The 21,369-nt window shown below is 56.3% G+C and overlaps 3 protein-coding genes across 4 annotated transcripts; all 3 read right to left on the reverse strand.

The window, feature by feature from the left end:
* Positions 1 to 1,499: 1,499 nt before the first annotated feature.
* HOXB5 (homeobox B5) lies at positions 1,500 to 6,019 on the reverse strand. Its single transcript, XM_047845474.1, has 2 exons — positions 3,420 to 6,019; positions 1,500 to 2,732 (listed from the first exon to the last, which is right to left on the reverse strand). Exons 1-2 carry the CDS (start codon positions 3,979 to 3,981, stop codon positions 2,485 to 2,487), a joined length of 810 nt encoding a protein of 269 aa, XP_047701430.1. The 5' UTR covers positions 3,982 to 6,019; the 3' UTR covers positions 1,500 to 2,484.
* Positions 6,020 to 6,159: 140 nt separating this feature from the next.
* On the reverse strand, positions 6,160 to 14,879 carry HOXB6 (homeobox B6). Of its 2 annotated transcripts, none has more exons than XM_047845472.1 (3): positions 14,706 to 14,879; positions 7,949 to 8,441; positions 6,160 to 6,890 (listed from the first exon to the last, which is right to left on the reverse strand). In XM_047845472.1, the coding sequence occupies exons 1-3, from the start codon at positions 14,877 to 14,879 to the stop codon at positions 6,631 to 6,633; spliced, it is 927 nt and encodes a 308-aa protein (XP_047701428.1). In that variant the 3' UTR covers positions 6,160 to 6,630. The 2 variants fall into 2 exon arrangements, with proteins under 2 accessions (XP_047701428.1, XP_047701429.1); XM_047845473.1 differs by having other exon boundaries at positions 7,949 to 8,473; positions 14,706 to 14,831.
* A 2,587-nt stretch (positions 14,880 to 17,466) lies between these two features.
* Positions 17,467 to 20,894, reverse strand: HOXB7 (homeobox B7). Its single transcript, XM_047846080.1, has 2 exons — positions 20,385 to 20,894; positions 17,467 to 18,310 (listed from the first exon to the last, which is right to left on the reverse strand). The coding sequence occupies exons 1-2, from the start codon at positions 20,782 to 20,784 to the stop codon at positions 18,057 to 18,059; spliced, it is 654 nt and encodes a 217-aa protein (XP_047702036.1). The 5' UTR covers positions 20,785 to 20,894; the 3' UTR covers positions 17,467 to 18,056.
* Positions 20,895 to 21,369: the final 475 nt, after the last annotated feature.

The following is a 21,369-nucleotide window of genomic DNA, read 5'->3' on the forward strand; positions in this document are numbered from 1 at the left end:
ATATCCAGCAGTGAAGTGGCCCCCCCACAAGGGGCCCTTGCTTCAGTAATACACACCCTTCCCTCTTGCCCCCTAAATTTCCAAGGGCACCGAAGGAGCCCCCACGAGCCCCTTTCCCTACAAAGAGCCAGACACTCCTGCGAATACAAACCAGGCACCCCAACCGCTGAGGCCTTATGGAACCGAGTGCCCCCACTTCAGACACCCAGCCTGTCAGGACTCCGTGCAAAACGCAGACTAAATTTCCCCCACCTTATCATCTCACAGCCCTGCGGCCAGAGGCAAGATTTCCTTCCCCAGTTCCAAGCCCCAAAATTGCGAGGGGAGAAAGCGAAAGCTGGAAGCCACTTACCGCCGCCGGAGCGCCGGGGGCCTGGGCTGCCGCCACCGCCTTCTGGGCTGGGAGAGCGCTCACCTACCTCTGCCCCCTTCCCCACCACAGCGAGCAGTTAAAGTGTCACTTAACATTCTGGAGAATGTGAAATATACCGCGCGGTGTCAACTCCCCAAAACCATAAAACTAACTTTATGGACCTCACGTGACTTTCTCGAGCCAGTGAGGGGTATCTGTCTGACTTCTCGGCGATTTTTACGATCTAACTTCGAGATAAAACCCCTATCCATTTGACATCTAAATGTCATAGCGACTTTTGGGATAGTTTGCTATGGACAAAGGGGGACAAAGTCAAGGGGTGAGGGGGAAGGAGGGCCCAGTAGAGCCTCTACGACCCTTGGCTGCCTCCTCACCAGTTCCCCCTCCCCCCCAAGTCCTGTAAGAAGTTGGGCCAAGCTGGAAGGGATTGACCGGGTAAGTGTCCAGACTTGACTCTTGTACTCAGGGTGGAGGCGGACTTGGATGGAGGAAGACTGGGCCCTAACCCTGGGCCACTCGGGCTGGCAGGGGAACAGGGGTCTTTCAGGAGGGACCCCAACTCTTAATCAAGAAGGAAGATCAGCTGGGCCCCTGGAAAGAGGGAGCCCTTGATAAGTATAGAGAAGACTGAGGTTGAGAGAAAACCTTTGAAATTGAGCTGATTTTTTTATTATTATTATTATTATTTTTTTTTTTTTTTGGTCTTAGTGGGTGGCAGAGCTGAATTGGGATTGGGGCCAGGGGCCAGGGGATCTGAGCAGGCCTGTACCACTCCCAAAAGGCCAGGAGCCTCCTAACAGGACTTAGGCCTAAACTGCTTTCCCTGAAGAGGTTTCTAGAGGCTTTTCTGGCTGGCTGGTGGAAGGCCAGGGTAGAGTCCAGCTCGGCCTTTCCCTTACTCCAGCCCCGTGTGGGATTTCTGGGCCTCCCAGTCCCCCAGACAGGGGAAAGCCTATCCCTTGGCCCAAGTACCGCTGACCAAGCCAGGGATGTAGGTGGCTAAGAGAGGCTGCTGGCAAGCACCCTGCTTTCCCTTCCCTACACCCCAGATCTGTCAAGAATGGTCTAGGGTGTGCCCAGTGATGGGAGAGGCAGGCCCCCAGAGAAAAGACAAGTGGGAGGGCAGTGGAGTAGGGGAAACATTTATTTGACTTCAAGGAAAGCTACAAACAAATACCAAAAGCGAATCACTGAGACAGGCCCGGCAAAGGCAAAGACAGATTTCACACGTAGCACAGCATCCACTCACTCACTACAAATGGTCTTAGAAGCGAACTGGGGGTGGGGGGTGGGGAGGGGATGGGTCTGACCCAGACTATCCCCATATTTACAAGGTTTGGGCCCTCTACTCCAGACCCATGGACTCACAGAGAAATACACAAGACATTTTACACTGAGGATTATTTTTGTTTCCCTACACTCCCAGGCCAGGCCTTGTGGGGCCTACCCAGGCGGCAGGAACCTTACTCTCAAGGTTTACCTTCCCTCTTCTCCATATCACCCTCTCTGGCCCTCCCTGCCCCCTTCCCACCCCAGGACCAAGCCATGGGGAGACTTGGGCCTGGGGAGTGGGGAGGGAGGAGGAGGAGGGTGGAAAGAGACAGTCATGGACTCCATCGCGGAGGCCAGCTCAGCTGGGCCAGGGGGCTGCGGCACTACCCCACCTCAACTGCTGCCCCTTAGAGAAGTTTCAAGCTGAAACTCAAAATACAGCGATCATCCTTTTATAAATAAGTTAGAAGAACACAGATGGGGAGGGGAAAGTTCACATTAAACATGCGAGTTTCTTTCTTTCCTGGAGGAAGGGGTGCAACCACAGACACGAACATTCAGAAATACTGGCGGATTTGGGGTGAGTGGAGGGGCGTGGGGAGCATGGAGGGAAAATAATAATAATTATTATTAACAATAATAACAAGATTAACCAGTCCAGGAGAGAGGGAGCCACAGGAAGACCTAAGACCGAACGAAAAATCGTAACACAAGGCCGGGGCGAGGCAGGCTCGTGGGAACCGGTCCCCAGCGGGCAGTGGCAGCGCAGGGAGGCTCGGAGGGGCCAGGGCTGGGGGCGGCAAGGGCTCTTGGGCCACCCAGGGCTCCTCCCGGCGGGCTCAGGGCTGGAAGGCGCTGCCGGCTGTAGCCAGGCTCATACTTTTCAGTTTGTTGTCTTTCTTCCACTTCATGCGCCGGTTCTGGAACCAGATCTTGATCTGGCGCTCGGACAGGCAGAGCGCGTGGGCGATCTCGATGCGCCGCCGCCGCGTCAGGTAGCGGTTGAAGTGGAACTCCTTCTCCAGCTCTAGGGTCTGGTAGCGGGTGTACGCGGTCCGGGCCCTTTTCCCGTCCGGCCCGGTCATATCTGGAGCAGACAGAGTAGAGCCGCGAGGCAATGTTATTCCGGTTAAGGGAGGGGGGCACTGGATGGGAGAGGGGCGTGGAGCAGGACCCAGGCGTCCCTGGCACCCAGCTCACCGCAGCTCCAATCCTCCCCACTCCAGACGCCCGCATCCGAGCTCGCTTCTGCACCCCCTTCTCCTGCAGCCCCCACTTCTGCCGGCAGTGAATGCGCCCGGCTTTGTCTCTTGCTCCCTCCCTGTGCCTCACCCTTCGCTGGGCTCAGGCGGCCGCTCGCCCCGGGAGGGAGGAGAGCGGCTGCACTTTTGCCCTGGAAAGCTCGTTTTACTGCTCGCCCCTCCTTTGCTAGCAGCAGCCTCAAAATTTCGGGGGTAAGCACGACCCTTCCCCACGTTACATAAACCCCATCCTTCCTCCTATAGCTAGTACAGCTGGGCGAATAAAACCTTAGCCGCATCTGGGGACAAATGATTAAAAATACTCCTCCCCAGCTAAAGACCTAGACCTTCTTTGGCTCTATCCCCCGAGCTGTGAGGACCCTCTTAGAGACTTCTCCCCCCCCCCCCGGAAAAAAAATAAATCTATATTTGAGGAAAAGCCAAGCTCTCCTCGCCTCCCCCCCCCCAACCTCCCCAAACGCAGAGAAGGAAAGCCGGGGGAAGACAAAAAAGGGAGCGAAAGCGACAGTTACCATGGCTGATGTGAAGCTTCCTCATCCAGGGGAATATCTGCGGAGTCTGCCCCTCGGGCGCGGCTGTGGAGGTGGCCATGGGCTCTGGCTGTGCCCGAGCTAGGCTCGGGCTGCTTAGCTGGCTCGCCGCTTCCTCAGGCTCCGAGGATGCGCTGGCCTCGTCTATTTCGGTGAAATTGGCGCTGGAGCTGGCCGGGGTCGCCTGGTCGGAGGGGGACGAAGCAGAGGGCTTGGCGCTGTGGCTGTCGCCGTTGGTGCAGGGCAGGGACTCGGGCGAGGACAGGGAGCAGCTCGACGCCGCCTGCCTGAAGCGGGGCTCCTGGGCGGGCGCGGGGAAGGCGCGCGAGCTCTCGCCCACCGCCCCAAAGTGGCTGGAGGAGGCCGAGGAGCGGTTGACGCTGAGGTCCATCCCATTGTAATTGTAGCCGTAAGAGCCGGTGTGCATGGCAGCGGGATCCCTGTAAGAGCCGCTCAGAGAGCTGCCACTGCCATAATTTAGCAACTGATAGTCCGGGCCATTTGGATAACGCCCCGAGAAGGAGTTTACAAAGTACGAGCTCATTTGGGTGATTTTGGAGGGCTTGATTTGTGGATCGTGGTCGTTATAACCCTGTGCTTCACGATTTATGATGTATTAATGAATTATAGCGATGCACTGTACTTCGTTTTGCTATGTATGCGGCCAAATATGGGGGGGGGGTTGGAAGGGGGATGGGGGGGCGTTAGAGAATCACGTGCTTTTGTTGACCAGTCGTAAATTCTCGCTGATGACCTCAAGAGGTAATTCATGCTCTATGGTTACAAATAATGACGATCCGAGAATCGTTAGGGCCGATTCAATGCGAGCCTCCGAGAGAGGGGGAAAAAAGGAGAAGGGGGAGAAACCGGGAGAAGGTTGGCGGCGGCCTCTGAGCAGAGCGCGCCACCTCCCGGCGATCGGCGGGAGCGCGGGCCGCAGACTGCCATGGCGGCGACCGCTGCCTCCCTGCTGGCTCCCTGCAAACGCCGGGCGAGAAAAGAAACCTGGGCCAGGCTCACCCGCAGAGTTGAGTCTTTTAGAGGAGGGACCCAGTTGAGCCTTTACCCACTTTCTTGAAAGTGGTGTTAGACTACTGGTGTCCTTCTCCTTGTCATTATTATTATTATTATATTTTCACTCTGGATGAGATGATCAAAAACTGAGTCGCTTTTCCCTTATGTGGGCTTTGCAAGTCTCCGAGTTGGGGAAGGAAATGGTGGGGGGAGGGTTGGAAGATGTGTGAAAAACAATTATTGCAATGCGTTTCCCCCTGAGTTCAGCCCGGCCTGCTTCCTGCCTGGACTGCTGTGGCCCATGCATAGCGTCCAGGCGGAGCTGGCAGGGCTGGGCCGAGGGTTCCACGGAGAAGCTTTCACTTCTGTGCCCTTTAGAAGTTTGGAATCCTCCTCCTGACTTCCTCTTCATCCTTAGCCCAGGCCCGGAAAATGGCAAAGCAGGACAGGGACCCCAGAGGAGGAACAGGGCTGGGGCTAAGCGGCCTAGTTTAGGGGAAAACGGCGGCAGAGTAGGTGCCTGGGGTTTGGGGTTCTGAGAGTCTGGGATGAAGGCAAGACCCTTTCACCAGATGCCCGCTATTGCATTGGGAGGCCCCACTGAAGGCCCCTTGCTGGCATCTGGGTAGTTTCAGAATGTGCTCCGCGGCCCACATCTTCCCTGGAAAGGGGTTCCGAGGACCAGCGGCGCCTTGCTGAGCACGCTGGGCGGCCAAAGACCGCCGCAGCTGGGCTCCTTCTGCCGGATGGCTATTTTCTTTAAAAATAAAAAAGCGAGAGAGAGGGAGGAGGAAGAAAGGAAAACAGTGTCCGCAGACTGCTGCCTGGGTGAGGGTGGGGGTGGGGAGAGAATGGGTCGTTTTTTTGGTTGAGGGCATGAGACCAAAATGCCCCATCACCTGGCCTCCTGCCCTCAAGTGTCCAAGGGGCAGGGGAAAGTCGTGCCCTCCACCCCGCGCCCGCCGGCGCCTTCAAATTCCCCTACTTGTCGATGAGCTCCTGCTTGAGGCAGGAAGGGGCGCCTGGAGCCTTCAGCTGCGCGCGGAGAGATACCCGGTGGCCCCGATTTTAGTCTCCAGAGGCACGGGCCGGGAGCCGAGGGCCAAGGCCGGAGGAGATCAGGCCATGTGGACAGGCCAAAGGCTACCAGCTTCGCGATCGTGAGGACAGCAAGGCGCTGCTGAGGCGCCAGACCCTCCTGGCTGTCTCTGCAGGGGCTCCGGGCTCGGGGCCTCGGTCGTCCCTCGTGCCACGGACAAACGAGGAAAAGCTAAAGAATGAGAGGGAAACGGCCCTTCTCCGTCCCCCAAGTGTGCACCAGGAGAGGCTGTTTGGAGCCTCAGCACTGGCGAGGCGCGGCGCGGGAGCCTGGGCGGGACCGCTCCAGCCTTTATCTCCACTGTAACTTCCGAGTCGTGTCGGGCCCGCTGGGGCCGACCAGGGCTCCAGCCTTTGCTGCGGAGTTTCCGGCACTGGGACGATGGGGTGGCCTTGGGGGTGGGGGAGTGGCAGGGGAGGAGCAGAGGTGACCGAGCGGCGAGTTTTAACGTCTTTATTATTATCATCATCATCATTATTAATAATATTAATATTATTACCGAAGTATTTCACGTCCAGAGCTAAGACAAGACTACAAACACAACACATAGAAAATTAATAAAATAGAACTTTGTTTTCTTCTGAGGCTCCTCTTCTTATTTCTAGGTAGTATGTGCTCCTTCCAGTGGCTTTAGGGAGGGGGTGGGAGAGAGGTCTGGGGTCAGGGAGTCTTCGAGGCCCCCGCTGAGGGGACTGCGAATCTACCATTGAACCGTGCACCGGGGACATGGACGAAATGAGACGCGACACGGACAAGAGCATTTTGCTCTGCTTCCAGGAAACATCAAGTGAGTCCGGTCCTCAGTTCTCACAGGGGAGCCTGATGGGGCTGAAGCGGGTCCCGCAGGGATGGAGGGGGCGCTCAGGGTGCTGGGTGGGCTCAGGCGGCAGGGCCTCCCAGCACCCAATGAGAGCTCTGCGGGCGGGGGCGTCCAGAGAGCGCTGGGTCCCCCCGCACGTGTCGTGCGCTAGAGAGCAGGTCCCCCGGGTCCCCCGCCCGCAGAGCCTTCTCGGGGCTCTCCGAGGCCCTCGGCTCCCCACAGGCCGCTCCCTTCGCGTCCCCCCTCCCTTTCCAACGCCTTCACTCCGCTGGTTTTTCTTCCTCCTCCTCGGCACTGAGCTGAGACGCGCTGAGCAGTTTGCTCTCCTTTTTCCACTTCATGCGCCGGTTCTGGAACCAGATCTTGATCTGCCGCTCGGTCAGGCACAGGGCGTGCGCGATCTCGATGCGCCGCCGTCGCGTCAGGTAGCGATTGTAGTGAAACTCTTTCTCCAGCTCCAGCGTCTGGTAGCGCGTGTAGGTCTGGCGGCCGCGTCGGCCGCTGGGCCCAAAGGAGGAACCTGTTACGCAGAGAGAAGATGCTGAGGCCTGGGGTCAGCGGGGCCAGAACCCCCTCCCCCACTCGACCCTCAGACATGGACTCTAGCCTGTCCCGGGATGCCCTCCGCTCTCCGAGAGTTCCCTGCTACCCCCGCCCCCCTCTTTCACTCCTCCAGCGCCCCCTCCAGATTCCCTCCGGGTCTCCCAGGCCTGTGCCTCTGGTCTAGACTCCAGGTGGGGGATGGGAGGAGGGCTTAAAATCCCACCTGGGCCGAGGGGGAGGGGCTGGGGAAGCACTGGCCAGGTGTGTCTCTTCCTAGCCTCATCTTTTCTTTCCATCTATCTGGCTCCCCCACCACCCTGTGATAGATTCCAGCCCTTAATCCGTAATGACGTGGATCGATCCATAGTCGGCATTAACGGCTCCTCACTTTCGTGTCCCGCTAATGGACATCAATTTGGGACTTCAGGCCCACAAATAATCCAACCTGAGACCCAGGCGCCTGCTTCTCCCTCTCTCCCCCTCCGCCTGCCTGCGCCTGCTCCCTCTCCCTTTCTTCCCCTTATTCGCCCTCCCTCCTCTGACTACCACCCCTTTCCTGGTGCCTCCTCCTTCCCCAGCCCCGGACCCCCAGGGAAACACAGTCCGGGACAGACTCAACTCTCCCTCGCCAGCGTCACGCCGCCCCCCTTCCTATGACGCACTCCGTTTTTAATGGAACCGTCTTCGGGTGGGGGACCCGACCAGGGCTGGGGGCACGAGGGAAAGCCACGCCAGTGGCTGCGGCCCCTGCCCCCTCCCCTGCCCCGGAATCCGGCTCTGGCGTGGCGCTCCGGGAGAGCCCACTCGCTCCCCCTGGCTCCCAGTGCAGCTGGGACTTTGCAAACTTTGTAACTCCTGAGGGCCAGAGGACAGAGCGGGAGACCCGGGGCAGGCGCCCAGTCCTCCCTTAGCTCCTAACTGAGATGCCCACCCAGCACCCCGGGGGGGGGGGCGGGAAGGAGGTGGGGGCGCTACTTCTGTCCCCGGGGGTGGGGGCCCGCGGGGGTCGGGGCGGCCGCGGGAGGGCTCACTCACTGTTGCACGAATTCATCCGCTGCATCCACGGGTAGACCGGGGTGGAGCACTTCTGCTCCTCCGCCTCGCCGAACACGCTCTTGTCCTGCGCACAGTCTGACTTCCGCGGCTCAGGGTGGAACCGAGGCGGCTCTTCGGCGCCCGAGAGCGCGCAGGCCGACTCCTTCTCGCGGTAGAAGGCCGGCGCCGGCCCGTAGTCGCAGGGCGCCGCTCGGCCGTAGCCGCCGCCAGCGGGCGGGTAATAGGAGGAAGCGGCAAAGCCCTTGTCCTGGCCGGGCCCGGGCCCGTAGGGCGCGGGGTAGTGCCTCAGCGGGTCCGCATAGCCCGACGAGTAGAGCGGTAGCTGGCCCAGGAAGGACTCCTGCCCGCTGGCCAGAGTGACGGGGAAGGTGGAGTTCACGAAATAGGAACTCATTGGGAGGGGAGGCGCGCTCGGCCGCTGCTGCTCCGCCGGGTTTATGATTTGTTGTGTTTTATAGTCCGAGCGCCGCGCCTATTAGTAGTATATCTGAGATTGGGTTTTAGCTGAGGGGGGATGGCGAGGTGCCAGTGAGGGCCAGAAGGAAATACAACCATCTGATCCAACACTGACCAATGGCAGAGGCAGGAATTGTCAAATAGCACCCAGGAGGAGCGCAGCCCGCGCGAGGGACCCGCGCACAAACCTATCAACCTTTTTTTTTTCCCTCCTTCTTCTCCTTCTCCTCTCTCTCTCTCTCTCTCCCCGACAACACAACGCGTCCTGTTCCACCTACGTAGGATCTGCGAAAGAGGCGTCTGTGCCTTGGAGGGAGGAGGGAGCATTTGGATTGAGACCACCCCATCCCCCAGTGATTAAATAAATATATCCCTCCCCTCCCCACGCAGGATAGGAAAAAGTTAATTGTGTTTTCAGAAAAGTTAACCCCTGCGTGGCTTGAGCCCCGTTCCCTCAAGGGAAGGGTGGGTAAATGTCCCCCCGAATGAATCTCCGCGTGGTGAGGAGAGAACTAAGGGAAAAGGTTTGTTTCTAGGGTTTTGTGTAGGTAGAGAAGGAGCAGAGTTCACTGTTTAGCATCGCTTTCAGAAAGAGAGGCGAAGAAGAGGAAGCACTCTCCTTCCCAGGTGAAAACTGTTTTTCCTGCTTCTCAGGTCTACTCTGTCTCCTCCAAGCCTGGGTTTATTATTCTCGCTTCTTCACAATTCTTATGGTCTGAAGGGCAGGCCAGAGCCCAGAGGACCCAGAAGTCTGGGAAGTAGGAGGGTCTGAGCCCAAGGTTCTCCCTCCGGCTCTGTGGCTAGGTTAAGCTAAGCGAGGCTAGGATCTTCTTGGAAGGCTACAGCAGCTGCCCAAGACGTCCTGCCTGGTTCCAGCATCGGCTGCTTGCTCTTGGAATGGGAAGGGGCACTGGGGAAAGGGAATAGCCTTCTCTTCGCTTGTGGGATAAGGAGAGGAAGAGGAAGGGACATCCCCCAGCCTAGGTTCCCCTGATCCCTACCCTGCCTGCAACCCGCACTCCACCCCCACCCCCTGCCCCCCAAATCATTAGAATATCCTGGGCTACAGATTCTTAAGAATCAAAGATATCTCAGTACATCTGGGTACAGGGAAGAAATTGTTCCCCCTCCAATTCTGGGTCCTCAAAACTGCCTGATATTTGAGGCAATCAGAGACAGCCAGGAAAAGAGGGGACCTTGCTCCTTTTCCAGGTCTCTCCAGAAGCTGGCAGGTCTCTTTAAAATGAATTTTTCCCCAAGACTCGGTTTGGGCTTAGTTTTATAAGGAGGGAGAGGTGTTCAGGTCCTCCTGGGGACTCAGCAGGCAGCTTACAACTATCAGCCCGAATCCCCTCTCCAGAGGCTCACCACCCTTCTGTCAGACTCTCAGTGTCTCTCCAGTCCCTCCCACATCTCATATTTGTATCACCAGCTTTGCTGCTGCACAAGCTTGAGTGTAAGAAAGAGTGCTCATCTCTGTTCCTCTCTCTCTCTCTCTCTCTCTCTCTCTCTCTCTCTCTCTCTCATCTAAGGAAAATGAGCCTTGAAGCCAGGCTGGAAGACTGAATCACAATATGTTTTCAACATTCTAACTATGCACATGGAAGCCAGGCACTAAAGGTCGATAATGTTCAGACCTGAGTTCAGGAATGAGCCAGGATGTGTGACAAAATCTGATGATGAAGGGGCCAGCTGACTGTCTGCTATCTCATACTTTGGGTTCCTTTTTGTGGGCCAGGTTTGCCCACTAAAGATGACACAAGATACTAGGGAAAGTGGTTGGGATACTAGGGAAAGGGCTGAGCTTGGTGACCAAAAGTGGGAAATTGGTTGGTTGCACAGTGGCCTACAAGGATCCCGGAACTCGGGAACGCTTCTAGGCTATACCTTCATGGCCACGTAGTGATCCCTGGATGTCCCACCAATCACTTCCTAGCCCAACTTGGGGGGGGGGGGAGGGGGTTATCAAATTTTAAGGAAATAAACTCAAGTCTTCTAATGATGAAGAATCCTAAGTGCCCCAATCTAGCTGTGATTGGGCCAACTCCTAGAGAGGAATAGGGAACATTTGGGCTGGGGGAGCAAGGTCAGGAGGGTGCCTGTATGCACCTCCCTCCTCCTTGCCACTGAGGCTAGGCCTTGGGCCATATCTGTCCTGCCTCCTCCCTGGTCACAGTGTCCCCTTCCTAGAAATGCACAATGTGAGCTTTGCTGTGGAGTCAGGACTAAGTAGGATGCTGTAAGACAGGGAGACTTCCCTGATACAGAAGCATGAAAATAATCTCCTTATCCTTAGAGCCACAGCCCCAAATTAACCTCACCTCTGCAGGTTGCCTGTCACGAGATGGAGCCCGAAGCAGGGCCTGGGCGCCTGGAGTCCGGCATGAAAAGAAATAGCGCCTCATCGCTCTTATCTAAGCCCAGAGGTATTTATGAGCGTTTATTCGTCTGATCCGTTTGTTTGGGAGAAAGAGCAGACAGGGCCCGGCCAGAGGCCGCCTGGTCTCTGGAGCCAGATCTCTACGAATCTGTCTGTGGTTCGGTCCACTGCCGTCTGTCTGTCTCCAAGGGGGAATATGTAAATACCCAGCAGGCACAGCCGTCTGCCAGTCTGGGGTGTCTCTCCCAGCCTCATTGAGGAAGTGTGTATATAGAGAGATGGATATAAATGTGTACCAAGTCTTGAGTACGCAACAGAAGGATTGTACAGAAACCCCACAGGCAGAATTTATAATTGTAATATTCTATGCTGTAGATCCGAGCTCCTCTGGATGCGCACGCATTTTCATTTCCCAGGGAAATGTCCGAGTTGTGCTCAGCAACTGAGTAAAATTCTCCTGCACCAGTAACCTCAGGGAGGGGTTTTTGCCTGTATGTGTACGGAGGAGAGGAGGATTGAGACACTGTCCAAGTTTCCCATTTCCTCACAGCTCCAAAGCTCCCCCCACCTCCGGCTCATTTGGGTTGTGGACATCTTCCCCCAGCCCACTCCCAATTCTGGCCGGGATGGAGCGAATGAAAATAACTCGACTCAATTCTTCCCCTAGACTCTGTGATTCTCTGAATTTGGGAAACATAAATGTTCCCAGAGGGAGTTCCCAACCTAGGGGAGCTGTTTACTAGGGATATTGCCTTAAAATTAGCCCGCCCAAAGCGCCGGTACAAAGACCTCATTTCCATTATGCAAATGAACGGCACCGTCTCTGATCTTGGGGGGTGGGATGGGCGGTGACGCTCAGCTCACTCTCCCTGTTCCCGGCACCCAGGTCCATGGGCACCCCAGGAGCCCCAAAGTGTTTCAACCCCCTGTACCAGCCACCTTCCCTCCCTACCTGTCCTTCGGATTGCCCACAAGAAAAGAGGGGCCCGAGACTTTCCGGGCAGGCTCCCTCGGGGCCTCCGCACTGGGCCGGGCCTTCTGGCCTCGGAAAGTCACTCTTTCTGCCCAAATGCTGAAAGGGCAGCTCTCCTGTGGTCCAGACTCTGGAGGCGCCACAGCCGCTGGGTCTGCCCCCCAGCACCGCCGGCCCCCCTCCACCTCGGCAGTTCTGGCCCAGACCCTAGTAACACCTCGGCCTGCCTGGCACCGCAGGCAATTTCCTGGAGCCCCCGCCCAGGAACTGGGGCCACAGCACCTTGAAAGGAGCGGCCAGAGCTTCCTCCTGCGGCTTGAAAGCCCGAGCTAATCAGTAACCCGTGAGACAGGGGCCAATATTCAAACTCGGCAGCGGAGGCCCGTACCCCTGCCCCCGCCACCCCCTTCTGGGAGAGCAGTCGGGTTAAGCGGGTGTGAGGGGTCCTGCAAGAACGGAAATCACAATGGTCTGGTTCCTTAATGATTGATCCCTGCTCCCACTCCCAATTTTTACCCAAAGCATATTTGTGTCGATTTTGCTTGAAACGGTCGAGAATGGGGGAGGGGACCCACACTCACTTGCAGACACCAACAGTTTCCAGAAAATTCGGCTCAATTCCTTCACCACGGACTCACCGGCCAACCCGGAGAACACAGACCCGGTCTGTCTTTAGACAGCCGAGTGGAACTGCGGGACCGGCGCCTCCCCTGCTGGCCCCCTCCTTTGGCCGAAAAGAAAACCAAATAAACCTTGAACAGCCTTGGCCTCGCATCTCCCGAGCAGCCCGGATGATCCCCTCTGTAGCCTTGGAGGGGTAGGAGGGTGAGGACTCTCGACTCTGATCCCCCAACCCTTTGGTTCAGGGCCCCCTGCCCGCGGGATGCAGTATTAGTCCTTTTTAAATATGTCCTAGAAAAAGCCGCTTTCCCAGCCAGCCGCTGGGTTTGGAGCTGGAATGGGGCGGGCCAGGAGGAAGGGACACTTGTTTTCTAATCCACACGCGGAATGGCGGGTACCAAGATCCAGCGGAAAGCGACAATCTGGGCCCGAAGTCCCCGCAACCCGCCGAACCTGAGCAGCAGGGGCTCCGGGCGTCGCGCACGGTTCAGGCAGTGAGTGTCGCCTGGCTTGCGGCGCCGAAGCCGCATGTCTCCGAACGGACGGTAGATGGCAGCAAACCGCATAATTTGGGTCAGAGCAAACTGTCTAAGGGATGATTTATAACCACACCAAGACTACAGGAGAAAAAGACCTTCAGTCTGGATGGGTTTGGGGAATTTTTCCTTTGAGAATAGGCCCCGAGTACCGTGGGTGCTGGCCGAGAACTTCTCTCGCTGTGCAGCCGAGGGTCCCCGCAGGTACCCAGTCCGGGCCTGCTTCTAGGCATCTACCTGTGCCTCCAGGGACCCCCTTCCCGCGCCACAAGTGGCCTGCATCCCTCTCTTCCCAGCTCAGGATCCAGAATGCCAATATCCCCCTACCGACCCCCATCCCCCGCGATCCCTGGGCCACCAGAGGCTCCAGGCCGAACGCTCTGCATTTGGTCTTTAAAAAGAGGAAAGCAATCACCTATTCGTGCAAACCAAACTAAATCATAGTCTCTCCTGCCCTCCACGCCCCAAACCGCTTATCTCTCCGCTGGCAGCTTCCCCGGAAGCCCTCCCACTCACTCTGTTTTTAGGTTCTCACCAGCTTTCCCCTTCTTCCACGCCATCAGCTACTTTAGGAATTTCGGTCTCCCTCCCAACGATCCTTCTCCCCCCTCCTCCCAACCCCCAGGAGGCCTGGCTGGAGAATGAAATCAGGCGCCGGAGGGACAGGACTAGCTGTCTGAGCTCAGCGCCAGGCAGCCCTCCAGTCCGGACACCATCAGGTTCCCTAACTGGGTTTTCTTTTTGATTTTCTTCTGCTGCTTCTTCTTCTTCTCTCTCTGTCCCTCCCTGTTTTGTTTTTGTTTTTGTGTACAAGCCTCAAACACAACAACACACTCCACAGCTTCTTCACAATCACCACGGTTGGATCCGGGGAAAGTTTGAGGTGCTCCCACCTGAGACACACACATGGCAATTTCCTCCACCGAAATCCACACACCCATAAAACACAAGTAATAGAATCAATATTGCACAGACACCAACACGCTGTGACCTACCGCGTTAAAAACCACAAAACTGTCTCCCTGCAGAGCGACGCTCCCTCCTGCGGGAGTGGCGACAGACCTGGGCATTCTCAGGCTGGCTTCCTGGGGGGAGGGGGTCTCCCTCGATGTTGGTGCCTCCACCCACAGCCCTTGAATTTCAAAAATGTCTCCGTAAGGGAGATAATGAGCATTTCTCTGTGAATTGTTCTTTCTGTGTCCCTCTAGCCGCCGCCTCCTCGCCCTCGCGGGCCTCTGCGGACATTCCAGGCCCTCCAGAGACCAGAACGTCCCTTGGCACCACCTCCCCTTGTGCCAATGCCGCCGGGAAACCGCCGATACCCATGCCGGGCAAGAGAACTGCGCGGGGGGCAACTGGGGGAGGCCGGAACAAGGGGGGGGGGTGGGAGGGGGAGGGGGCGCGCACCCACAGAGGCCATAGCGACAGGCTTCTAGGGCGCCCTGGAGCCCAGACGCCCCCATCGTCTCCTTTGCAGCCCCCTCGCTTGAGCCTCTCTTCCCAGCTTAAAAAGGCGACTTAGAGCTCGCCTCCGTGGTCCCTTTTCGGTTCCTCCTCCCGTCTTCCCTGCCTTGGCTCCCCCTCCAGGAAGCAGCCACCCCTCTCTCTCCGGGCCACCGAATTTCCTGGGAAGCCTCTCCCTGAAGTGCCCAGAGGTGGGGTTCGGCCCCCCGTCTTGGAGAGAGGGGGGGAGACGGAGACAAACCCAAGCCCCACCCCCTACAAAATCGATGCAAAAGAATAAGAAGAGAATTGTAGAATCTCCCTTACCTTTGTAGACCTTGGGATTTCTCTCCTCCGATTGATACGGGTGAGGAGGAAGGAGGGGGGAAAAGCGTTCTGTTTCTTCTTCATCTTCCAGATAATATTGTCCCAACCTGAGAGCCGTCGCTTCCCCTTCTCTGACTTGGGAGAGAGGGTGTTTCGCTTTTCTGACATTTGCATAGAAAATGGAGTAAGTTCTGGCTTTGAAAAATGGTATCAGGCTGCAGTCCTGGGCAGATTGTCCATTTACCCTCCATGATGACTAAAATCCCAGATCAGCAAGCAAATCAACTTAGAAATTAAAATTATTTCTGGTTCTCTCTTTTGTGTAATTCCCACCCCTCCTTCCCTCTCTCTCTCTCTCTTCTTTCCTCTCCCTTCCTCTCTCTCTTTTTCTTTATCGAGTGATACTGAAGTATAAAAATATCAAGAGGCTGGAGCCCTGAAGGACGACAGTGCTCCGACCTAGGTGTGGTGTCCAAAAGAATGCTGCATTATAACCACCAGGGAAATGATAAAAAGTTCATGTTCACGATCGCCCGGCCACATGACCGGCGCCGGCCAATCGCTGGATTCAACCACTCATAAACTTCTATCACAAAGTTGTAAATTTTCATAAAACAACAAGGAATTTATTGCATTTCTTCATGGCTGCTCCACCAGCAACCCTTTTCTCAGTCGCCATCTTCTTTTCTTCTCCTTCTCGCTATTTGGGGAAACCCCAGTATGAGAAGGGGTGAGATTTGGGGTGCAGGGAATCAGGCAGAGGAGCCACAAGGGTCCATCTGGGAAGGGGATTCTTTCCAGAACCTCCCTATTCTCACAGGAGCTCTGCCCCCTCTTCTAGTAAGAATTCACCCCAAATCCTCCACACAGGGGCCATTCTAAGATAGTTTTGGGGTGAGTCGGGAGCAGCGGCAGGGATCCAGAATTGCCACTTGCATCAGGGCAAAAGGAAAGCTTCAGTGCCCCCTCTCCCCTTCTGAATGCCCCCCTCATTCCCAGCCCTCTAGATGGCAAGACCCCCACCTGTGAGGCTTGTGGCATTGCGGGTGTGGGGGCCCTAGATCCCCCAGGGCCTAGTTTTTGCCCGGGGAAGAAAGGTAGTCCTGATAGAGGCCAAGGCGGACAGTCTAGCAGCCAGATTCTCGCCTCTGCACCCCAGAAATTAGAAGACGATGAAGCAGGATCCCTGCCTCTCGCGCCCAAATGCCCGCACACCCAGGTTCCCAATGACAGCTCTGTGTGCTCTCAGGGGGTTCTGCGGTCATTAATGGGGGAAACTGCAGGTCCAGGGGACTTTTACTTACAAATTCAAATTAAACAGATCCTCCTAAAATGTGCTTCCCTTCCAAACTGCTTCCCCCCCCCACCTCTGTCCCCATACCTGTTCTTTACGTTTAAAGGATCCAAGGCTTATAATTGAATAAATTCTAAACCTCAGCTCCACAGGTCTAGATGCCTAGGCGCCGTCTTCCAGGTTTACGTTCCTCAATCAAGGGGTGTTTTGGAGGAAAACAAACAAACAAACAAACACCACCAACAACCAACAAAATCCACCCCGTGTTTCCCAGGTCCCCTGAAATACTTCTGTATTTTGAATTGAGCTACCAGCGCCCAGATGCAGGAAACGAAATTACATCCCCCCACACACGTTTTTTTTCTCTTTTTTCTCTTTCTCTCTACTCCGGAGAAGATTCCAGGTTGCCGGCCGCGCGGACCGCGGATAGCAAGGCGCCGAGGAAGCCGGCGGAGCTGCGGCGGGAGGCGCGGCCGGCTCGGAGCGGCCCGGCTGCGGCCACACTAGCCGGGTAAACTTGCCCCTCTCAGGTTCTCGTTCTCAGGGCTCATTCTCCACCATTTTAAAGTATTGTTCGGATCGCTGTGTTAATTTAGATGAGAGAAATTAAAATGCACGAAAGCAAAAGAAGTGGAAATAAAAGAACCGAACAGGTCTTGCGGAAAACGTGTGCCTAGTGAGCGGGAAGCCCTGAGCGCCCTGGCTTTGGAGGCCGCCTTGGGCCGGCCGTGCGTCTCTGGTCGCCGGCCCGGCTTCTGCTCAACGCCGCCCAGGAAGCGGGAGGGGATCTGGGGGGGTCACCTTCCCTTTCCTTCCACTCTTCCTTCCTATGGGGCCTAACACTTTGGATTTCAGCTCTGCGTTTGGGCCCCAGCCTGGTCTGAAGGCCTGGAGGAGGAAGGGTTCGCGTAACTGTGGGCGTTTTGTTTTACGAACGTGTGCGACTGGGCGTGCGGGCTCGTGGATGTGCTTCCTTGGGGGGCGAATGTGAATCCGTGTTTATAAGCCAGCGTGTGAATGTACGTTGGTATGCATAAATGTTTCTGTGAGTGAGTGTGAATGTGTGTTTACTCGTGAGTGTGTGTGAACGTGAATGCGTGCGTTCCCGGGGTCGAGTTGGGATGTGTGGATGCCTGTATGTTTATTTATGAACGTGCGAGTAGGGGTGTTTATTGGCGACTGTGTGTGGAGATGTATATATTTCTGTATGCGTGATGTCAGCCTGTGAATGTGTGTCATCCGTGCATTTGTGTATGACAGAGTGTGTAAGGGGGATGTGTGTGTGATATCAGGGTTCGCTGGCTAGTAGCCCCCAGGGCAAGGAGGAGGAAAGAGAGCCGACCCCAAGCACGGAAAGAAAAGACTAGCAGCAGAAGTTGAAGCCAAGAGGCTCTGGGATGCATAACCCTGACCCTCTCTGTCCCCCACCCCCCTGGTTCTAGGGAAACACAGCAAATAAGGCATGTGTTCATTTTTAAATTGTGTTTTATTTCTCCACCCTTCAGGTACACATACATACAACATAAAGAGGATCACGGGGGCTCATGGGAACAAGGAGCATCGGGCAGGCCAGGTGCACAGAGGGGACACTTGAGCTAGTCGGTGGGTCCATGGGGCTCCCTAAGGCCCCTTCAGTGCCACTACTGGGAAGTCAGGGGGGCTCAGGAGGACGGAAACCACACACTGTAAGTCCAGACCCACAGACCACAAAGACAGCGTCAAAGAAAGGGGTTTACAAAACAGCAAGATTTTACAAAGACCTTACAATAGCGACATAGAAAAGGGGCGGCAAATCCCAGAAAGCTACAGAACAGGTAGATGATGTCCTCACATCGTACAAAACAAACCCGACAGACGTTTCTATAGGTAGTATTTTCTTTTTCAGTGTCAAGAAACCAAAATTTCACCTTCTCTCCTTAAAAACTTTTCAACTGCTTTCCACTATTTAAATAGTTTTCCCCCTCCTGATTTAATTTGAGTTTCCTGGATCAGTTCTCAGAGCTGGGCTTCACCTCTCTCCCTGTCTCAGCTCTCTTCCTCTGCCCTTTCTCCGGCTCTCACTCTTCCTCGTCCTCCTCCACCTCGGCCTTGTCCTGGCCTGTGGCCCCAGCACCCGCCGTCTTGTTCTCCTTTTTCCATTTCATGCGCCGGTTCTGGAACCAGATCTTGATCTGTCTTTCGGTGAGGCAGAGCGCGTGCGCGATCTCGATGCGCCTCCGGCGGGTCAGGTAGCGATTGTAGTGAAACTCCTTCTCCAGTTCCAGGGTCTGGTAGCGGGTGTAGGTCTGGCGCCCTCGCTTTCGGTCAGTCCCTGCACATAATATTTAAAGGAGAATAATCAGTGCATGTAGGAGAAGCCACAAGAAGTGGTTGGGAGAGCCCATTTCTCCACTAAGCCAGATTCTTATTTTCCATACCCCCAGCGTGTGCAGGGTTTTCTACAGGCCTCCTGAGGCAAACATCCCCACTTTCCACCCAGAAAGTCCTCCAGCCTCAGGCTTCTGGATGAAGGATTTAGCCTGCTGGCTCTTGTGGGATGAGGGAAGGTTAATCCTCCCATCACCCCTGGGACCAAGGACCCCAAGCCTCCCTTTTTGGATAGTGACTCTGATGTCTTTAGGGCAATGGGGCAATGGAAACCATAGAAGTGACCCTGGAGTGGGGCTCTAGGCCTGACCTGAGTGCTTTTCCCAAAAAGAAAAGGAAACAAAGGAGCCTTATAGACCCAGTCTCTCTCTCTCTCTCTCTCTCTCTCTCTCTCTCTCTCTCTCTCATACACACACACACACACACACACACACACACACACAGCCTGTTTTGGTATGAGGTGGAGGTGAGAATTTGCAGATTTCCTTGGAGCTCAGAGTTGGCCTGAGAGCAGTTGCCCTCTGATGACCATTTTCCAGTGAGTGGCTGAGGTTCAGACAGGGCCAGGCTGTCCTGCCTGCCCACCTGCCCAGACGACCCAGTTCTCCAAATCAATATTTGGGCCTCCAGGAAGGAAGGCACAGGGAAGACAGCAGCCTGGTTTGGGGTGGAACGTGGAGTATCAGGGTGGTGGGGGCTGAAGGCCAGAGGAGAGCTTTCCAGGTTAGGCCAAAACCCTGAGGAGCCTTGGGGGAGGCTGCACTGGGGGCGGTGCCGATGACAGCCCTCCTGGGAAGTAGACGTGGGAGGAGGGACTAGGGGCCCTAATTTCAAGTCAGATAAAAGCCAACGTGAAATGTTTACGAGCAGAAAAATTTGGGCTTTGATAAATCAACTGGAAAGGCAGTTGAAGTATGGAGCAGGTAATGGGGACAGTGACCGCCAATACGGATGGTGTAGGAGCTGGGCTGCTTCTGGTTGGATTGGGAGCCTCTGACCACAAGTCTTGGGCCTTCTGAACCTTGGGGTTGGGCCCTGAGACCAGGAAAGCATTAAGAAAGATGTCTGGTTCGGGCTAGTCAGGAGACTCTACTCTCTTGGGGCTCCTGCAGTAGCCTCTTCAGTGGCCTGCACTCTCTAACTTCTGATTTGGCTCCATGGAGACCCTCTCCTAAGAGGACATTCACCCTTCTGGAATGATACCTGCAAACTTGCTGGCCACTTCTCCAGAGGCACTTAGGAACCCTAGGAGGGGGCACCTGAGGAAGCCAGCTGTACTCCTGTGAGGCTGCTCACCCTTTCTCTAGCTCTGCTTCCCCCTTCCCAAGTTCACTGGGGGGTCAGGAGCCTCCTCTCTCTTGGTCTCAGCCCCCCTGTCTCCACCTGCCTCTCTGGCTCTGTGTCCCTGGCTGGATCTTCATCTCTCCTCATACCCCCTCCTCCCGCCAAGCCTCTAGAGCCCACCTCTAATTGTCCAGAAGGGAATAATGGGGGAGCGGGGTTGGCTGGGAAGGAAGGGGGAGGGGAGAATTGCTGAGCGCTGCGGGCCCCCTCCCCCAGACCTCCAAGCTGGGGCTGGGGGACACACCCAGAGCTGAGATCCCCGGCGGGGGAAGGGAGAAGGGAGGGGGGAGACCCTAATGGCTATTCTCTGCAAACCCCAGCCTTCCTCCACAAGACAAACGGCCTCGTCTCCAGCCCGTGCCGGCGCGGCTGATAAATATTTAAAGCTAAAAGGCCGGGAGGAAAGGTGGGGGGCGGGCGGGGGCTCGGAGCGCCACGGCGTCGGCGGAGAGAGATCCGCCAAGGGAGCAGAACGAGCCTGAGAGCACCGATCAAAAAAGAGGGGTGGGGGCGGCGCGCCGGGCTGCGGCCGAGGGGCTGCCGGGTCCCCCCACGGCCGACCTCCTACCGGAGCATTCTGGACGCGGAAAGGGGCACTCGGCCAGGAAGGGGGCGCCTTCCGGGGAATGTGCCCAGGCCACTGCGGCTCGGGATGGCTCGGTGCGCGGCGTTACCTGAGCTTCGCATCCAGGGGTAGATCCGGAAGTTACTCTCGGCCGCCAAGTCCGAGTCCCTCTGCTCCTTGGCGCCCGCCGCCTTGGCGGAGTCGCCGGGACACACCCCGGAGAGGTTCTGCTCAAAGGGCGCGCAGTGCATGTTGAAGGAACTCGGCTCGAGCCCGTAGCCGGCCGCGTAGACGCCGGCTGCACTCTGGCCCGCCATGCCCCCCCCGCCGGGGTACAAGCCCTGCATCGAGGCGGCGAAGGAAGCGCCCGAACCCGCTCCATAGCCCGGGCGCTGGGGGTTGGAAGCAAACGCGCAAGAAGTTTGTTCAGGGAAGGCTCCGGTAGCGAAAACCGAACTTGCGGCTGGATATTTAGAAAATAAAGCATTCGCATAATACAATGAACTCATAATTTGGCCGGATGATTTGTAGGCAGGGACGTTTTAGTGTCGGTTTTACGAGATTCCTTGATATATTACAGAATTAGAGTCCAGATTTACACCAAAAAGGACCCCCTTTTTCCTCTCCGGACCACGTGACCCCGCCCACGTGACGTGCCCTCCGCCAATGGCCGGGCGGCCTCCCCACGGCTCCCGGTAATGTGGAAAAAATTGTGTGGCGTTGGATTTATAAAATATGATCAATAATGAATGGGAAAGCCAAGCTCTGTGGATTGGGGCTGGGGGCTCAAGGGCCGCTGCCGACCCCCTTGGGCTGGAGGCAGCTTGCAGGCGAGATTTGGGGAGGAAGGGATTGAGTAGAAGGGAAAATAAATAACCTCGGAGCGATCCGTGTTGTCACCCCCCCCCCCCATACACCCACCTCCCCAGCCGGTTACCCAGCGAGAAACAAATGCAGGGACTGCCCGCAACTGGGTGGGTGGGTGGGGGCAGGGCAGGTCTTTATTAATCTGGGCCAATTCAGCCTGGCTGGGCCTTTGGGGGAACTTGGTCCCGTTCTCCCGAGGTGAGGAGCGGAGGTGAGCCTGGCTTCCT

Source organism: Prionailurus viverrinus, unplaced genomic scaffold (assembly GCF_022837055.1).
Source record: "Prionailurus viverrinus isolate Anna unplaced genomic scaffold, UM_Priviv_1.0 scaffold_35, whole genome shotgun sequence".
Classification (NCBI taxonomy): domain Eukaryota; kingdom Metazoa; phylum Chordata; class Mammalia; order Carnivora; family Felidae; genus Prionailurus; species Prionailurus viverrinus.